This window comes from Panthera uncia, chromosome A2, assembly GCF_023721935.1.
Source record: "Panthera uncia isolate 11264 chromosome A2, Puncia_PCG_1.0, whole genome shotgun sequence".
Taxonomy (NCBI): Eukaryota; Metazoa; Chordata; class Mammalia; order Carnivora; family Felidae; genus Panthera; species Panthera uncia.
Genome location: NC_064816.1, coordinates 20,092,507 through 20,110,374, shown reverse-complemented (window position 1 = coordinate 20,110,374; position 17,868 = coordinate 20,092,507). Strand labels below are relative to the sequence as shown.

Genomic DNA, 17,868 nt, shown 5'->3' with positions numbered 1-17,868 from the left:
GGTTTTTGGCTAGCAGAATTTTTGGTAGATTAATCCTTCAAGAATGAAACCTGTCAATTCATTTTAATGGAATTTCTCCGTTTTTCCCCCAAGAATTGAAAAGGTATGGGTCCGAGATGGAGCTGCGTATTTTTATGGCCCTATCTTCATTCACCCAGAAGAGACAGAACATGAGCCCACAAAAATGTTCTACAAAAAAGAAGTGTTTCTGAGTAATCTGGAAGAAACCTGCCCCATGACATGTATTCTGGGTACGTATTTCTGCCTTTTCATTTAATCACATTGATTCTGCTACAGTTGACTGAATACTCCTCCTGTGTTAGGCACTGCTCTAGGTGCTAGGTATACAGCAGTAAACAGACCAGAGTCAGTAAGTAAATTAAAATTAAATCTATAGAACATCAGATAGTAATTAGAGCTCTGAATGAGAATAAGGCAGAGGAAGAGGATAGAGCAAAATGTTGAGGGGAGGTCTTGTAGGTAATGTGGTCACCAAGAGCATTTCTGATGGGTGACGTGAATAGAGCCCTGAAGGCAGTCAGGGAGAAAACCACCCAAATACAGGCATGCTTCATTTTAGTGCGCTTTGCTTTATTGCCCTTCCCAGATGCTAGGTTTGTTACAGAATGAAGGTTTGCAGCAACCCTGTGTGGAGCAAGTCTGTTGGCGCCATTTTCCCAGCAGCATTTGCTCATTTCACGTTCCTGTGTCACATTTTGGTAACTCTCACAATATTTCAAACTTGATTGCTATTATATTTGAGATGCTGCAGTCTTATGATAAAACTTTAATGGACGAGGAATTGCTTGTTATGGAGGAGCAAAGAATGTGGCTTCTTGAGGCAGAATCTCCTGGTGAAGACGCTGTGAAGGTTGTTGAAATGACAACAAAGGATTGTGAATATCACATAAACTTAGTTGATAATGCATCAGCAGGATTTGAGAGGATTAACTCCCAATTTTGAAAGAAGTTTGTGGGTAAAATGCTATCAAATCACATCACGTGCTACTGAGAAATCATTTGTGAAAGGAAGAGTCCGCTGATGTTGCAAACTTCACTGTTGTCATATTTTAAGAAATTGCCACCGCTACCCCAGCCTTTAGCAAACACCATCCTGAGCAATCAGCAACCATCAACATTGAAGCAAGACCCTCTATCCCCAAAAAGATGGGGACACCTGGCTGGCTCAGTCAGTAGAGCATGTGATTTTTGATCTCGGGGTCATGAGTTTGAGCCCCATGTTAGGCATAGAGTTTACTTAAAAAAAAAAAAAGATTACAACTCACTGAAAGCTCAGATGATGGTTAGCATTTTGTGGCAATAAAGTGGTTTTTAATTACAGTATATATATTGTTTTTTTAGACTCAATGCTATTGCACACCTAATAGACTACAGTATAATGTAAACATTACTTTTAATGGAAACCAGAAAATCATTTCAATCACTTTATTATGATATTTGCTTTATTGAGGTGATCTGGAGCTGAACCTGCAATATCTCTGAAGTGTGCCTGTGTCTGAGATTTTACTCATTTTAGGCACAGCAAACATGAAATGCAAAGCCCTTAAGGCAAAGTAGCTGGGCATGGTTGAGATAACAGTAAGAAAGCCAGGTGGCTGGGGCAGACCAGGAGGGTATGGTAGAGAATGAGCCCCCTGAGGTGCCTGGGTGCACACTCACAGTAGGTCTACTAGACAGTGCTCAGATGGAGTTTGGAGCAGATGGGAAGTCCTGTCTGGGTGTGAGCAGAGCAGCTGTGTGGGCCAGCATATGCACTGGAGGAGTCCCTGCAGCTGCAGGATGGGCAATGTGTAAGAATAAGGTAGGATTCGGGGGAAGGAGTTGAAAGACTTCTAGTCTCTTGGACTCAACCCTAGCAATGTTACTGTTCCTGATCCAGAAATGTGCAGGGCTCGTGCTGAGGTTTCCATTCAGTCATCCTGAGTGTTCACACACACTCTGCTGCTCAAACGTAGTTCTGTGCATCATATACTGTCATTATTTTCAGCTATTGCATTTCTTCCGGCCCAGAGTTAACACTACAGCTTACTTACAAACCAGCTACTCTCCATCTTTTGGAATAGTTTTCCAAATGATGTCAGTGAAAATAGTGAAGTAGGAAGATTTGAGGGCCATTCCCTCACAGAAACATGGGAGAAAAGCCCACAAAAGCTGTCAGAATCGACATTATTAGAACTCTGGAAAACAGCCAAACATCATTTGGAGTAATTCCTTTTTATAGACGCTTAGTAGAATTTGTTGCACTCTGTAGTTTATAAACCACATATCCAGGCTCTCACTTATTTCTCACCATGACCCCATACTAAAGATGCTGTCATTCTCAGAAAATTGAAGTTACTGTCCAATACATGGCCAAAACTAAAACCTGGGTCTTTTCACTTCTACTTCTGTACTGGTGTTTGGAACGCTTTTGAGAGTGAAAAGAGGTGCTAGTATTGTTAGGCAGGATACCAGGAAAGCAGTGAGATGTATGGTTACTTCATCTTGAGATGATGCATTCCCCAAAAGGAAATGGATCTAGTGGTCACAAAATGGGATTTCAGCCCGGCTTGTGCATTTCTCATCTTCTGTAATGTAGACCTGATGGGCATATTTCACTCAGGAGACAGTACTGTTTTGCTAACTAATGCTTTTTGTTCATTGCCTTCAGTAACTTAAATAGTAATCAGACAGCCACAGAGAAGTTGCTTTTAGGAATGAACATGGCCACACCTGACAGAAAGTGCCTCCAGCCTAGGCACTTGGATCATAAAATTTCCAGGAACCTGGGTTTCTGAAACATGTCAATTCCTAATTTATTTGCCAGTTCTGTTTTCTTCATAGTAGGTTTTTTTTAATGCTGCATTAATTGAAAAACTGTTCTTACTAAGGTAAGAAAATTAAAAGGTTTTTAAAGATTAGAAAGGAAAAATTAAAAGAATCAGGTTTTGCAAAGAGATTGTTAGGTACATAGAAAATTGAAAAGGTATTTGGATAAACTATTAGAATTAATAAATGAGAGGTGCCTGGGTGGCTCAGTTGATTAAACATCCGACTCTTGCTTTTGGCTCAGGTCATGATCTGCTTCGGGTTCTCTCTCCCTTTCTGCCCCTCTCCCACTCATGTGCAGTCTCTCTCTCTCAAACATTTAGAATTAATAAATGAAAATACCAAGATTATCTATACTTTTATTTGTGGTCAATGAACAGAAAGTTGAAGTTTAAAAATACACCATTTATGTTACATACCTAGGAATAAATATTTTAAAAAGTTGTATAAGACTATGGATATAGTCTCCCTCTCTTTCTGCCCCTCTCCCATTTGCGCTCTCTCACTCTCAAACATTAAAAAAATTAAAAAATTTTACAAAAGATGTATAAGACTTCTACACACACACCCCTCTGAGGAAATGATTGAATGAAATCAAAAAAGACCTAAATTAATGAAGTGATTCATCATGTGTATAGCTGTAAGTTCAGTATTATAAATTATTTTTATAATGTTTATTTATTTTTGAGAGAGACCAGGCATGAACAGGGAAGGAGCAGAGAGGGGGGAGACACAGAATCCAAAGCAGGCTCCAAGCTTTCAGCACAGAGCCCGACGCAGGGCTTGAACTCACGAACCATGGTATCATGACCTGAGCCAAAGTCAAACGCTTAACCCACTGAGCCACCCTGGGTGCCCCAAAAGTTCAGTATTAAAAGAAGTCATTTTCTCCCATATCGATCGATCTAATTCATTATAGTTCCAGTCAGAATCCAGCAGGCTTTTATCAGTTTTGTATGCTTTGTTAAATGAAGCTTCCTGGGGCACCTGGGTGGCTCAGTCGGTTGAGAGTCCGACTTCGGCTCAGGTCATGATCTCGCGGTTCAGTAGTTTGAGCCCCATGTTGGGCTCTGTGCTGGCAGCTTGGAGCCTGGAGCCTGCTTTGGATTCTGTGTCTCCATCTCTCTCTGTCCCTCCCTTGCTCATTCTCTTTCTCTCTCTCTCTGAAATATAAAATAAAACATTTAAAAAAATTTTTTTTAATGAAGCTTTCTAAGCTTTTATCTTTTCCATGTCTTCTGAAGGCCTGGGAGGAAGCCCAGGTCAGGGCACAGAGAGACCACATCCATTCCAGGGCTACCAGTCAATTTTACTCTTTAGCTATGAGCACAATTCTTACCTTTTCCAAATCTCTCTTTTTCCTTCTGTGAAATATGGAAAATGGTAACTATGCCTCCTCTGAATTGAAAAGGCTTTGGATTGTGTAAGTCAAGTGCTGTAAGTCAGAGGCAGTGATAATAATTATAGCTATTTTCAGCTTCTAAAATGTTTCTGACCTGTTTTTCCATGTTTTAGCTATTTTGCATGTAAATGGTTAATAAGTTATTAGCTATGAACACTCCTGTTAAAGTCAAGAGCAAAATCAGGGTGTTCTTATCATTGTTATTTAACTGCGTTGTGGAGGTACTAGCCAGCACAATTAAAAGTAAGAAACAAGATCTACAGTGAGGTGATAATTCAGGAGGATCAACTAGGAATTACTCCATAATAGGAGAAGATGGGGGGTTCACAGGTGGCTCAGTTGGTTAAGCATCTGACTCTTGATTTCTGTTCAGGTCATGATCTCACAGTTGTGAGATCGAGCCCCACATGGGGCTCTGCACTGACAGTCCAGAACCTGCTTGGGATTCTCTCTCTCTTCGTCTCTCTCTGCCCTCCCCTTCACACTCTCTCTTTCAAAATAAGTTAACATTTAGAAGAAGAAAAAATGTGGTATACCTGGGTGGCTCATTTGGTTAAGTGTCTGACTTCAGCTCAGGTCATGATCTCACAGTCCATGAGTTTGAACCCCGCGTCAGGATCTGTACTGACAGCTCAGAGCCTGGAGCCTGCTTTGGATCTGTGTCTCCTTTCTCCTCCCCTCCCCTGCTCACGCTCTGTCTTTCTCTCTCTCAAAAATAAACATAAAAATATTAAATTAGGGGCACCTGGGTGGTTCAGTTGGTTAGGCGTCCGACTTCAGCTCAGGTCATGATCTCACGGTCTGTGGGTTCGAGCCCTGCCTCTGGCTCTGTGCTGACAGCTCAGAGCCTGGAGCCTGCTTCGGATTCTGTCTCCCTCTCTCTCTGCCCCTCCCCAACTCATGCTCCATCTCTCTCTGTCTCAAAAATAAATAAACATTTGGAAAAAAAAATAGTTTAAAAAAATTAGAAGGAAGATAAGATTGAGTATAACATGGATAACAAAGCAACTGCCTTAAGAGATTGAATAATAATAAAAAGATAAAACACGTTGGGATAAATTTAACAAGATACATGCCACATCTGTATAAAGTTTTTAAATGCTGCTTTTAATGCATTTAAAAGGGAGTGCTTGAACAAATTGAAAAGCATACCGTGTACTTGAATGAGAAGTCTCAACATCATAGAGATGTTCATTCTCCCTAACTTAATCTTTAATGTGGTTCCAGTATATGTACCAATGGGAATTTTCTCGTGAGGACTTTGGGACTTAAATAAACTGATGTTTAAAATAATGGGGTGCCTGGGTGGCTCAGTTGGTTAAGCATTGACTCTTGATTTTGGCTCAGGTCAAGCCCTATTTCTGGCTCCACACTGATGGTGCAAAGCATGCTTGGAATTCTTTCTCTCTCTGCCCCACCCCCCAAATAAATAAACTTAAAAAAAAAAATCTCAAAGAGAAGCAAAAATCAGGAAAATATGAAAAGTATAATAGGGGGTGAGGGTCTGTCCTGATCAGATATTAAAATTATTTATATGATATAAATACACAGATTCTTTGAACAGAATAGAAAGTTTAGCAGTAGAATCAAATATAAACTAACTTATGATAAAGGTGACATCCCAGGTAAGGGGGAAAAGATGGATTTTTCTGTTAAGTGGTATTTGGAAAGAGCATAGACATTTGGAAAAAATAAACTTGTATTCATCCCTCACATCAACTTCAGAATAAATATCCAGATGAATTACAGGTTTAAATGAACATAAAGTGAAACAGCAAAGATACCAAAAGAAATGATGGGAAAGAAATTCTGATAACCTTTGACATAAACCTAGAACCCATACAGAAAAACAGGGATAAATTGGACTATGTAAAAGTTGAAAATGTTCGCATAACCAAAACAGGCAGAAACAAAGATAAATGACAACTTTTAGGAAAGTACTTGCAATGTATGTAATACATAAAGATCAAATTTCCTTCACATATGAAGAACTTCTATAAAACCTTTAGAAAAAATCAACATGGGGCACCTGGGTGGCTCAGTCTGTCGAGCATCCAACTCTTGATTTCAGCTTTTCAGCTCAGGTCATGATCCCAGGGTCATAGGATCAAGCCCCGCATCAAGATCTGCACTGAGCATGGAGCCTGCTTGGGAATCTCTCTCTCTCTCTCTCTCTCTCTCTCTCTCTCTCTCTCTCTCTCCCTCCCTCCCCCTCCCCCTCCCCCTCCCCCGTCCTTCTCCCCCACTCATGCCCACTCTCTCTTTCTGTCAAAATAAAAATAAAAAATAGAAAAGATCAACACTGAACAGAAAAATGGGCAAAGGATAAGAATAGACAGAAGTTACCAGTGTTTCTTAAATGAAAATATGCCCAACCTCAGCCCTTAGAGAAATAAACGTACCCAGATGTTCTTTTTCTTTATTTTAATTACCTACCAGATTGTCAAAATTTCCAGTATTAACTAGTTGACAAGAACATAGGGAAGTGGCATTTACCTACTTTGTGGTGCGTTTATGAATTAGCACAACTTTTATGGAAGGTAATTTGATTATACCTATAAAAATTACAGTGCCCATACCTTTGACCCAGGTTGTATACTTTTAGAAGTTTGTACCTCGGATATACTCACACATGTACAAATTGATATATGTGTTAAATTATTTATATCAGCATTATTTGTTTCAGGGGGAGAACAAAAAATTGGAAATAGCCTAAATGTCCATCAATAGGGAATTAGTTCAATAAATATGTTAACACCAGCAGTGATCCTCAAGATACATTATTTTACAACAAAATTTAGTTGTAAAATAATGTAAGTGATATGCTACCGTTTTTTAATTGTAAAATACATAACATAAAATGGAGTTTTTTAATCATTTCTAAGTGTACAATTCATTGACCTTAAGTCCCATGACAATATTGTGCAACCGTCACTATTCATTTCTAGAACTTGTCACCTTCCCAAGTAGAAACTTGCTACCCGACAAGCTGTAACTACCCACTGCTCCCAGTCCTTGGTAATATCTGTTCTACTTTCTGTCTCTATGATTTTTGTCTATTCTAGGTACCTCATAATAGTGAAATGATGTGCTGTTTGCCTTTTTGTGTCTGGCTTTTTTTGCTTAGCATAATGTTTCAAGGTTCATCCATGGTGTAGCATTATCAGAATTTTATTCCCTTTTATGGCTGAATAATATTCCATTGATGTATACATAACATTTTGTTTATTCACTCATCTGTAGATGGACATTTGGGTAGTTTTTACCTTCTGGCTGTTGTGAATAATGCTGCTGTGAACATTGGTGTATGAGTATCTAATTGAGTTCTTGCTTTCAGTTCTTTTGGATATTTATCTAGAAGTAGAATTGCTGGATCATACAGCAGCCCTGTTTAACTTTTTGAGAAACTGCCATGCAGTTTTCCACAGAAGTTGTAGCCGTTTACAGTCCCATCAGCAATGCGTAAGGATTCCAATTTCTCCACATCCTTGCCCACACTTGTTATTTTCATTTTTTTGTGGGTTTATGGGGAAAGGTCTGTTCAGATCCTTTGCCTGTTTTTTAATTAGGTTATTTGTCTGGTTATTGTTGAGCTGTAGGAGTTCTTTGTATGTTCTGGGTATTAGACTTACACCAGAGACACGATTCACACATATTTTCTTCTGTGGGTTGCCTTTTCACTTTCTTGATAGTGGGCTCTGAAGCACAAAAGGTTTTCATTTCGATGAAGTCCGGTTTATTTTCTTTGCTTGCTTGTGATTTTGATGTCACATCTGCCTAATAGAAGGTCATAAAGATTTATACCTATATTTTCTTCTAAGAGTTTTATAGTTGGAGCTCTTATGTTTGGGTCTTTGATCCATTTTGAAGTTACATTTTGCATATGGTGTGAGGTAAGGTTCAGAGTCCACTCTTCTGCATGTGGAAATTCACTTGTGCCAGTGTTAACATGACTCTTCTCCCCATCAAATTGTCTTGGCACCCTTGGGGTACCTGGGCACCTCAGTCAGTTAAGCGTCCAACTTCGGCTCAGGTCATGATCTCATGGTTCATGGGTTTGAGCCCCGCATCGGGCTCTGCTGACAGATCAGAGCCTAGGGCCTGCAGCCTCTCAAAACTAAACAAACATTAAAAACAAAAAAAAAAATTGTCTTGGCACCCTTGTAAAAAATCAGTTTCTTGTAGGCGGTGCCTAGGTGTCTCAGTCGGTTAAGCATCCAACTTCAGCTTAGGTCATGATCTTTCATGGTTTGTGAGCTCGAGCTCCACATCAGGCCCTGAGCTGACAGGGCAGAGCCTGCTTTGGATCCTCTGTCTCCCTCTCTCTCTGCCCCTTTTCTGCTCATACTCGTGCACTCCCCCTCCCCACCTCTCTCTCTCTCAAAAATAAACATTAAAAAAAAAAATCAGTTGCTTGTAAAAACCCAACTGTGTGGGTTTGTTTCTAGACTTGTAATTCTATTCTGTTGATCTGCGTGTCTATTTTTATGCCTGTGTACACCTTTTAAATCTTCTGACTTTTGAGTCATGCGAATATATTCATTCAAAAATAATAAAATTTTAAAATGATTGTTAGCTATGACCACAATTTACTCCTTTAATTCCCCTCCAATTTGCCTTTCAGGAAAGTGCGCTGTGTTGTCATTCAAGGACTTCCTCTCCTGCAGACCAACTGAAATACCAGAAAATGACATTCTGCTTTGTGAGAGCCGCTACAACGAGAGTGACAAGCAGATGAAGAAATTCAAAGGACTGAAGAGGTTTTCGCTGTCTGCTAAAGTGGTAGATGATGAAATTTATTACTTCAGGTAAAGCTTAAAAAACTTCAACTCCCAATAGGAAAATTGATACCCAAATAGTATAGCCCATGGTGATTTTTTGTTTGTTTTTCTTATTCTTAAACTAGAGCTGTGTACATTTCAAATAGAAAATATTAATTCGGCTAAAAATTAAAGGAAAATCCTCATTGTCGAGATGTAATAACTGCCCTTGGCATAGACTCCAGTAATTGTAATTTGGAGGCAGAAATCCTTGGTTCTGGTTTATAGCCTATCTATTAAGAGATCTTGCCTAGTTCCACAGTATGAAAATTCTCTTCACTGTATTATATAGGCAACTAGATCTCAACTTTGGATCCAGTTTTGTGGATTTTGGGTGGATTTTCAGCAGAATTCTTTGAAAAACAAACGTCTATAAATAGGGGTGACTTTATAAATACCCATTTAAATTCTTTCCTTTGCTGACTTAGAACATACATTGCAGATTGCAGGAAGTCTTTTCTAAATATTAAGGCAGAGCATTGCTTTCTGACCAATCCTGGAGTGGTATTTGGTGATTGTTTTCTTTTTTTTTTAATTTCACTTCTTTTAGAAAACCAATAGTTCCTCAGAAGGAGCCCTCACCTCTGTTGGAAAAGAAGATCCAGTTGCTAGAAGCTAAATTTGCTGAGTTAGAAGGTGGAGATGATGAGATTGAAGAGATGGGGGAAGAAGATAGTGAGGTCATTGAACCTCCTTCTCTGCCTCAGCTTCAGACCCCACTGGCCAGTGAGCTGGATCTCATGCCCTACACACCCCCACAGGTGATGGTAACAAGTTCCTGTTACTTGTCTTTCTCTCAGCTTTGGTTCATAGCACACTCAAGCTGAAGGAAGGAGATACCCAGCCCTCATATATGTGAGCTTCAACCTAGAATTATGCAGGAAGGAACAAATTTTTTTTCTTTCTTGATGCCACAAAGAATTTTAAATTTCATACCGTTTTAAACTTTGCATAGCTAGCTATTTTTAATGGCATGTTAAGTTAGAAAGCTCTGCCTACCTTGTGTTGAAGGTGAGCAGTGAGGAGCAGCATCGCCCTGTGACTTTAGCCTTTCCTGCCCATATCTTTCTCGTCTCTCCTCCTTCAGGCCCTTATCTGGGTCGAGGTGATCCCTGGTGGTATTTTGTTCTCATTCAGAATTTTCCCAAGACATAATTGTGAGGTCACCATTACAGATTACAGTCATGGAATTCAGAGAAACTTTCATTTATTTCTTAAATGGTAAGAGGCAAGGAAGAACTGTTTTGACCAAGAAAATGACCAGCTATAAACTAAACGTGTCTGCAAAATAATAATAACTATTGAATCACATGTTCCTGGCTTCCAGAAACCTTGAGCAGTTGACCAGATGGAGTGTTCTGATGCACTATAAGAGCTTTCTGTCTTACAGTCTACCCCAAAGTCTGCCAAAGGCAGTGCAAAGAAGGAAGGCTCCAAACGGAAAATCAACATGAGTGGCTACATCCTGTTCAGCAGTGAGATGAGAGCTGTGATTAAGGCCCAGCATCCAGACTACTCTTTTGGGGAGCTCAGCCGACTGGTGGGGACAGAATGGAGAAACCTTGAGACAGCTAAGAAAGCAGAATATGAAGGTAAATAGAGACTAGGTGCAACTATCTCAGCTTTCTAAACAAGGGGGTGTTTTCAGGAATGCACGTGCGTAGACAGGTTTTACTCTCTTGTTCTTACCTCTTGCACATAAACTGTGTGTTGGGGACTGTCTCAAATGGCTCCCAGCCAACAGTTTAAATGCCAGCCTTGTCCTGACTGAGCAAGCACTGCCCCTGACTTGGCCTTTGGTCCTGGTGGGTTTTTTTTTTTCCCCTAAAAAAATTTCTCAAATATTTTGCTATTAAAAATTGCATGGTTTTCTTTTGTTGAGTCCTATAAGCATACGTGTGTTGAGCTGGGGAATGATTATATAAGAATGTTAAGTCGAATTTTGGTTAAAATTCATCCAAAAGGGAACATTCAAAATCAGGATCTATTATGGCTCTCGATAAGCCACATATTTAAGCTCCAGGCTGAGGCTTGGCTGAAAGCGCTTGGTTTCCTAGGCCAGTCTTGGCCTGTGCTATGTCTGCAGTCATAGCTACTTTTAAGGCACTTGGAGTCCCTGATAAAGTTCACCTGCCTTCATTTTCCTTTTAACTCTGTAATTAAGTTATTTGGGGCCATGAGCTATCATTTAAAGATTTGGTGGTTCTTAATTAGCCTTTAGGGACGAATACCTGAGAGATACTGGGGGGGGGGGGGGCAGGTATTGTTTTTTTTAAATGTCAGACATACCTTTAATAAAGAAATGAGTAGTGAACATTAGATTAGGCAGGACTCTTGCCGTGGAGCTATATTTTTTCCATTTGGAATTGTATATATTGTTCATTTTGCCAGCTTAGAGCTGTGTCTCTATGGTTCACCACTGTGATCAACCATTACTCTTCTTGGCTGGGTCTAAATCTGCTATTTTCCAGCAAGAATAAAGAAATTAATTGTTAAGCCTGCCTCCTTTATTAAAATTTATGGTATTTCCTAAGAAATTTTTCTAAAAAAAAGATTTTAGTCTTTTCATTTATATCAATTGATTGATAATTGTAAAATTATCTGACAGGCTTCCCCAAACATCTTCTGCAGAATTCTAATCCTACAAGATGCTCAGACAGAAAAACCTTTGTGGCAAAACCAGTTTGAGAAGCATTCCAAACACTTCCACTCTTGGAAACTTATAGTGCATATTCCCATAGTAAAGTCTTTAAGACCTACCATAAACACCTGTGTTTTGTCACCTGGCATTTTCTGAAACTTGATCAAGTATTCATATAATACTTTCTAGAATCATAAAGAACAAATATTTTGCAGAACACTCTTTAAGAAACCCTAGTCAATTCCATAAAAACCTCGAACTTTTCTTTGGTATTTGACCTTACTGACAGTTAAGACCAAATATCACTCCATTGGAGGAATATTGGAAACAAAGCTCATGTGAATGTAAAGCCCAGTCTAGGGCAGATGAAGCCAGTCACATGTGGCTGGTTATTTAGAGCGTGAACAAGAGAGACAAATGTGCTGGATGTAAAAGTACAAACACTGGAGCAGGGCTGGAGAGAGGGGGAAAGGAGGGCTTCCAGGAAAGTCTCCTAAATTCAAATAGGAGTCTGAAATGGGAAAACCAAGTGAGAATGAGCTGGGTATGACTCAGCAGTGTCTGCCTGAGACACAAAATCTGAACTTGTGGTATTTGGACCAAAACCCAGTGTGGGTTTGAACTCAAAACCCAAAGTTTCGAGTTGGGCTAGTTTCATTTAACAGTCTTTTCCAACGCAGCCCGTTGGGCTCTTCCCAGAAGGAGCCAACAGGTAGCCAGTCCAATATTCGATCCACAGGCCTGGATTTTTCTTTTTTCAACTTCATTTTTTTACTCTCCCATTTTACTGTGTCATTTGTGTAATGAAAATACTAGAATTTAATGTGGGGGTCTAGGTCATTCAGTGGTTTTGTTTTTTGTTTTTTTTTTACTGCTAGCACAAGGAAGTGGGTTGTTCCAATGGCCTTTGTCCCTCACGTTCATTGTACAGAGGATCTATAAACTGGGACAGTGTTAATGAGTGATGACAGGCCCATACAGGCAACTCTCACAGCAAGGAAGCTCTGACTTGCTTGACTTTCACATTCTTATGCTCATGGAGGACTGGAGCTGTTGCTTCTTGATTCTCTTTAAAGCCATGTGATCTTGAGCTATTTTCCACTCCTTAGATCAGCCAACAGTAGCCTTTTGAATTCCATGTTGGAGGGTTAATGTGTGGCAGTGGAATGTGCTATCATAAGTCAGGGCTACATGTTGCTGGTTCTCTCTGTATCCTTGGACAAGTTACTACCTGTCTCCCAGCCTCAGCTTGCCCATGTGAGGAGTGGGGAAGATTTCCCGTTTATGAATAGTGAAGCAAAATAATCCCTGTATTGTGAGAGCTTTGGGAGCACATTTCTAGACTTTTCTAGTAACGGTCCAGCCTGCTAGCTCCCAAAAAGACTGGGAATGTGATTGTTGGGGCTACTGGCTATGGAGGGGTAGGACAGAGCAGCTCGAAGGAGAAAAGGGTACAGCAAGCGGTGCTCCACAACCCAGAACTGGCACAAGCAAATGCTCCTCTTGTATTTTGGATGAAAGAAGAGTGATTTCTTGGAACTTTAGCTGATTTAGGATGATCTATGGTCAGTATTGAACTGCTCAGCCTCAGGAAACCTGGTTCTGTCAGTACATTGTCCATTGTTTCATATGTGTATATATATTCCCTGCTTCTGATGACTGTAGCCTGGAGTATCATGCATTTTTTCCCCTCGGGGTTTATTAAACATGACCTCTTTGCTTCATTAGGATGTAGAAAGTAGTGTTTAATTTTCCCTAAAATCTTGTGAAGGAGGCAGTAAGCTACTTTTCCCTTACAGAGTTAATTTTCTTCAGCTGCTAAACCCCATGACACTAATGACAAGAGTCCTCAAATCGTAGTAAATAAAATTGGGTGCAAGGAATCAGGAAAATAGTGTAAGTAACAATTGTGCCAAAAATTATAATGGGCCATGGAATTGCTTCATGTTGAAATTATAAATAATTTATAATGCTATTAATACTAGAATAATGGTAGCGCTTCTCATCTTCAGGGTGCCTTGTGAGATTAACCACGTTGGTTACGCTGGTGACGTGTTTAAATAAAACCTGTGCTTTCTGAATGTGTGTTGCAGTCTTAACATTCTTGAAATCTTTGCAGACCAGTTCTCAAGATGGGATAGGAAAGCTGGACGCTAGGTTACCAAGTGAAATCGGCCCGACTCCTCCTGTGTTGAGACTAGTCATCTACTGTTCCTTCCGTTGAGACAGAACTGTTGCCTGTGTTTTTACTAGTCCTGTTGAATGCAATGGATGGTATTTTGAATTCCTGGGTTAAAAACAGAATTGAAAATCTGAAATGCCTTTACAGAGCGGGCAGCTAAAGTTGCTGAGCAGCAGGAGAGAGAGCGAGCAGCACAGCAACAGCAGCCGAGTGCTTCTCCCCGAGCAGGCACCCCTGTGGGGGCTCTCATGGGGGTGGTGCCACCACCAACACCAATGGGGATGCTCAATCAGCAGTTGACACCTGTTGCAGGTAAAAACAGGAGCTAAGACCATTTTTTTCCACTTTAAGAAATTCCTTCATTTTTTTTTTTCTCCAATGAGGAGTAGGCCACAATCTCTAGGCTTTTCTCATGGCAGAGTCAAAGTTTCCAGTCGTCCATGTCGTCCTTCTGTCGCCTTTCCCATATGGGCAATGCCTCCCCTCTGCCCCAGAAATGGGCCCTGGGCCCAGCCCTGGGAATTAGTAGGGAGCAGCTCTAGCCTGGCTGTGGGCATGGTCTGGCGATACTCTCCACCCCAGACTGCTCTGGATATAGAGCCCTATAGCAGAAAACCTAAACAGACCCTGAATTCTGTTCTGGAGGGGCTCCCGAGAGAAAACACGAAACTAAGCTCTTAGGTGATACCGATTTTCCCGTCTCATTCCAGGGTTCAGTTTGCCTTGTTCTGCTGCAGCCATCCTTAAAAGACTGACCATTTAAAAGGATTTTTGACAGTGAATTCTAAATCCTTTCTTGGTCACTAATGTGCATGACTGCTAAGTGGAGTACAAAGTCCTTATTCAATTCATTGTGCCCACTCTGTAATGCTTTTCTATTTAATTACATTAAACTGCATTTTCTGTTAGTATCCCAGTCACATATTTTTAAAAAAAAGAAAAGAAAATGATGAATGTGGTTTGCTTGTGTGTGTTGTCTCTGGTTCTGGTAGCCATGGCAAATTTGGCTATTCTTGAATTGAATAGCCTTGTCTGATGTGTCTCCAACGAGAAGCCCGTAGATCACTTCTCGGGTCCTTCCTTCGTGATCTCCCTAAGCCTGGTGAGGTCCATACAAGCCACCTGAGTGTCTTCTGAAGCAAGCGGTCTGACTTCTTTTCGCAGGGAGTCCAAGACAGTGTTGTTCAAGGCAGGCTCATTGGGATGCTGTTTTTGTTTTTGCTTTTTTGTATTTGCTTTTGAAGGAAGAGTAGCATAGGATAACTTTTTCATTGTCGCTCCTACCTTTTGTGATGGCAAGTTCTCAAATGCACTGTCGCTCAACTCAGCAGTTGCACTCGCCAGAGCACATCTGAATCATGGCTTTTCAGTACTCTCAGTGTAACTGACGTTGATCTAACAAATCTCATAATCGCCTGCTCTATTCCATGGCCCATTTTGGTTAACGGGATTCCAGAGGGTTTTAGAAATCAGGCCTTGAACATGGGGACTTTTGAAAGTTAGAATTCCCTCGTTGACATCCTGTTTTGTTGCGTTTGATATGTGATACTGTAGCACTGTGCCCTTGACTAAAAAGCCCAGGGACACATTAACAAAATGAATTCAAACAGCTAAAACTATTAAAACACAGCAGCTGCAGCATTTTAGCTCCCTGTTGGGGAATACCATCATAGCGCTCTGAGGGGCAAGGAGGGGGGGACCCCTTCACATTATTAAGCATGTGCTGCCCAGATTCCAGGCCATGGGAGTGAAGGGCAAGCAAGCATCCTGTACGGTCACCAGTCTTTGGTCCACAGTGGGAACTTTGCAGCTGACAGGGTGATTTTTCTTGGGTTTACAGATTGCTTAGGGCCTAAGTCTTAGCCTTGTTGCTGTCTGAGACCAGCTTTGCTTACAAGCATTAAAGCTCATTTGAACACATGTGACTGGGATAATAAGTGCCAAAGTACAGTTTAATGAAGACAAGTGTCATGGCTTTCAGTTCTTAATACTTTTCTTCAACCACAGCCCGTGAAGGCTGCGTTCAGATGGGCTTTTGTAATTGAAAGCAAAGCCTCCTAATGTCCTTAAATTCCCACCTATTTACCCATAAGAGCTGGAGCTGGTGGTGTGGTTAAAAGGCAGTTTGGCAGTTTTGTTTAAGATGATGGTATCTGTTCAAAAGTAGTTTTTACTCTCTGAACTCTCATTTTAAAAACCATGAAACTCATAATCCTATTTCATGTATAGAGGTACTATTTAGAATTCGCTTTATTGGTGTGTGTGATTTTAAGTTTTTCAGTCAGCTTAGATATGACTAATGAAGCAGGCTGAACCAATCTCAGAATTTTCAGTAATTTTATAGCTTCAAAAGACTAAACTTTTATCAATAGATACCTTTCAATAATCCTTACGGGAAAGTCAAAGAGTAAAGTCCTTAGAATCTGGAGTTTTCCACTGTTTCCCAGGGTCCTCCTACAAAGAGTGTTTTGTAAAAATGAGGTTTGGCACCCGTCCCTCAAGCTTCCCTTCGTGCGGGAAGCTGGGACGAAAGGTGATTGCATTCTGGGGGGAGCCTTATGTTTTGTTTATTGTGATCATTTCAAATCCCAGAAGAGTTAAGTTGTTTTTCTTGCTCAAAAAAAATGTCGTGTGGCTTTAAAGTTCTTTTGATAGGTGAGTTTTTGACATTTTGAAATTATTTTCTTTCTTTCACTCCTTTTGCCAAAAATACTGGTTTCCTGAAACTCTTCCCTAGCCAGCAGAAAATATTTTGTGTTATGAAGATACGCTTTGAAAATAAAGGAATAAAGGCCTCTGTTCACAGAAAGTCTGTACCTCATTTAAAATGTTCCCTGTTAACTGAAGGTTTATGTGAGGGCATTTGTGAACTTGGAGACAGTAATGACAATTGGCATTTTCTCACATCAGCAGAGCCTGATTCTCCAGCCATTCCTTCTGAGGTCTGCGTGCCTGCTACCGAGTGACCTGGGATTAGCTTAGCTTGGCTTGGGAGGGTTTAGGTTTTACCTTTGTTTTACATGTTTAGAGATCTAAAGATGAAACATCATCCATTGTGATGGCTCTTCTCTGTTCCCCAGCTCAAGCCTGAACATGATCCATTTTTACCAAGTAGTGGTGGGGCCAGAAGGGAAGAGGAAGCCTTGAAAGGCTCTTGCCCACTCCCCCCCTCCACCCCCACGCACCCCAAGCTGGAGAACCATGCTTTGTGATCAGGGCTGTGCGCCTCATTTCCCTCCATTCCAGTGTCCCCTCATGTGTACCCATGATAGGCGTAAGAGTGTGGGCAGAGTGGGGTGATGGGGTTTAGTCTGTTGAATTAGAACCGCAGTTGCAGAACTGGTCACTCTGTTTGAACAGCTTGCAATAACATGACCTTGGGAAGGCTGTTACTGGAACTCCTCTTTATTATCATTTAATTAAAAACACGCAACATATTTATCCCAGGGAAGATAACTACAAATAATAATCTACTAAGTACTAATTCATCCACAAGTGTTGGATTTCATATTTGTAACTTTTTATTTTGTTCATTATTGCAACAAAATAATTGCACTAATTGCTGTTATCTCACACAGTACTAAGGGCGCTTTATTCATTGGTAGTGCATGGGGGGGATTTGTTATTACTTCGCTCATGTTGCATGTTAATGATGCATGTCTGAAATTTGTTGTGTCCTTCAAGGCATGATGGGTGGCTATCCGCCAGGCCTTCCACCTTTGCAGGGCCCAGTTGATGGCCTTGTTAGCATGGGCAGCATGCAGCCACTTCACCCTGGGGGGCCTCCACCCCACCATCTTCCGCCAGGTGTGCCCGGCCTCCCGGGCATCCCACCACCGGGTAAGAACTTCATCCTCCTTCACTCATTAATCTCATCTTCATATTCTTTTTTCCTCCCTCAGCCAGTTGTTCCCGGAGGTACCTGCTGCCCACTGTGGCCAGGCCTTTCCTCACTGAGAATCCCAGGGATGTCAGCAGCAGGGCCTGTCCCGTT

At 40.8% G+C, this 17,868-nt stretch overlaps 1 protein-coding gene and 1 long non-coding RNA gene across 37 annotated transcripts in view; one reads left to right on the top strand and one right to left on the bottom strand.

Moving 5' to 3' along the window:
- Positions 1 to 10,177, bottom strand: part of LOC125929463 (uncharacterized) — a 60,066-nt gene extending 49,889 nt beyond the window's left edge. For all 3 annotated transcript variants that reach the window (XR_007459871.1, XR_007459869.1, XR_007459870.1), the window contains exon 1: positions 10,051 to 10,177. This is a non-coding gene — a long non-coding RNA (uncharacterized LOC125929463). The remainder of the gene's footprint in view (positions 1 to 10,050) is intronic.
- PBRM1 (polybromo 1) overlaps positions 1 to 17,868 on the top strand; it is a 117,487-nt gene that overhangs the window by 92,091 nt on the left and 7,528 nt on the right. For 16 of the 34 annotated variants that reach the window (XM_049640644.1, XM_049640640.1, XM_049640639.1 and 13 more), the window contains 6 exons: positions 94 to 251; positions 8,856 to 9,039; positions 9,602 to 9,812; positions 10,442 to 10,643; positions 14,022 to 14,186; positions 17,559 to 17,714. In XM_049640644.1, the coding sequence (XP_049496601.1) occupies positions 94 to 251; positions 8,856 to 9,039; positions 9,602 to 9,812; positions 10,442 to 10,643; positions 14,022 to 14,186; positions 17,559 to 17,714 (1,076 nt within the window). The remainder of the gene's footprint in view (positions 1 to 93; positions 252 to 8,855; positions 9,040 to 9,601; positions 9,813 to 10,441; positions 10,644 to 14,021; positions 14,187 to 17,558; positions 17,715 to 17,868) is intronic. The other 18 variants (XM_049640662.1, XM_049640653.1, XM_049640666.1 and 15 more) reach the window with 2 other exon arrangements.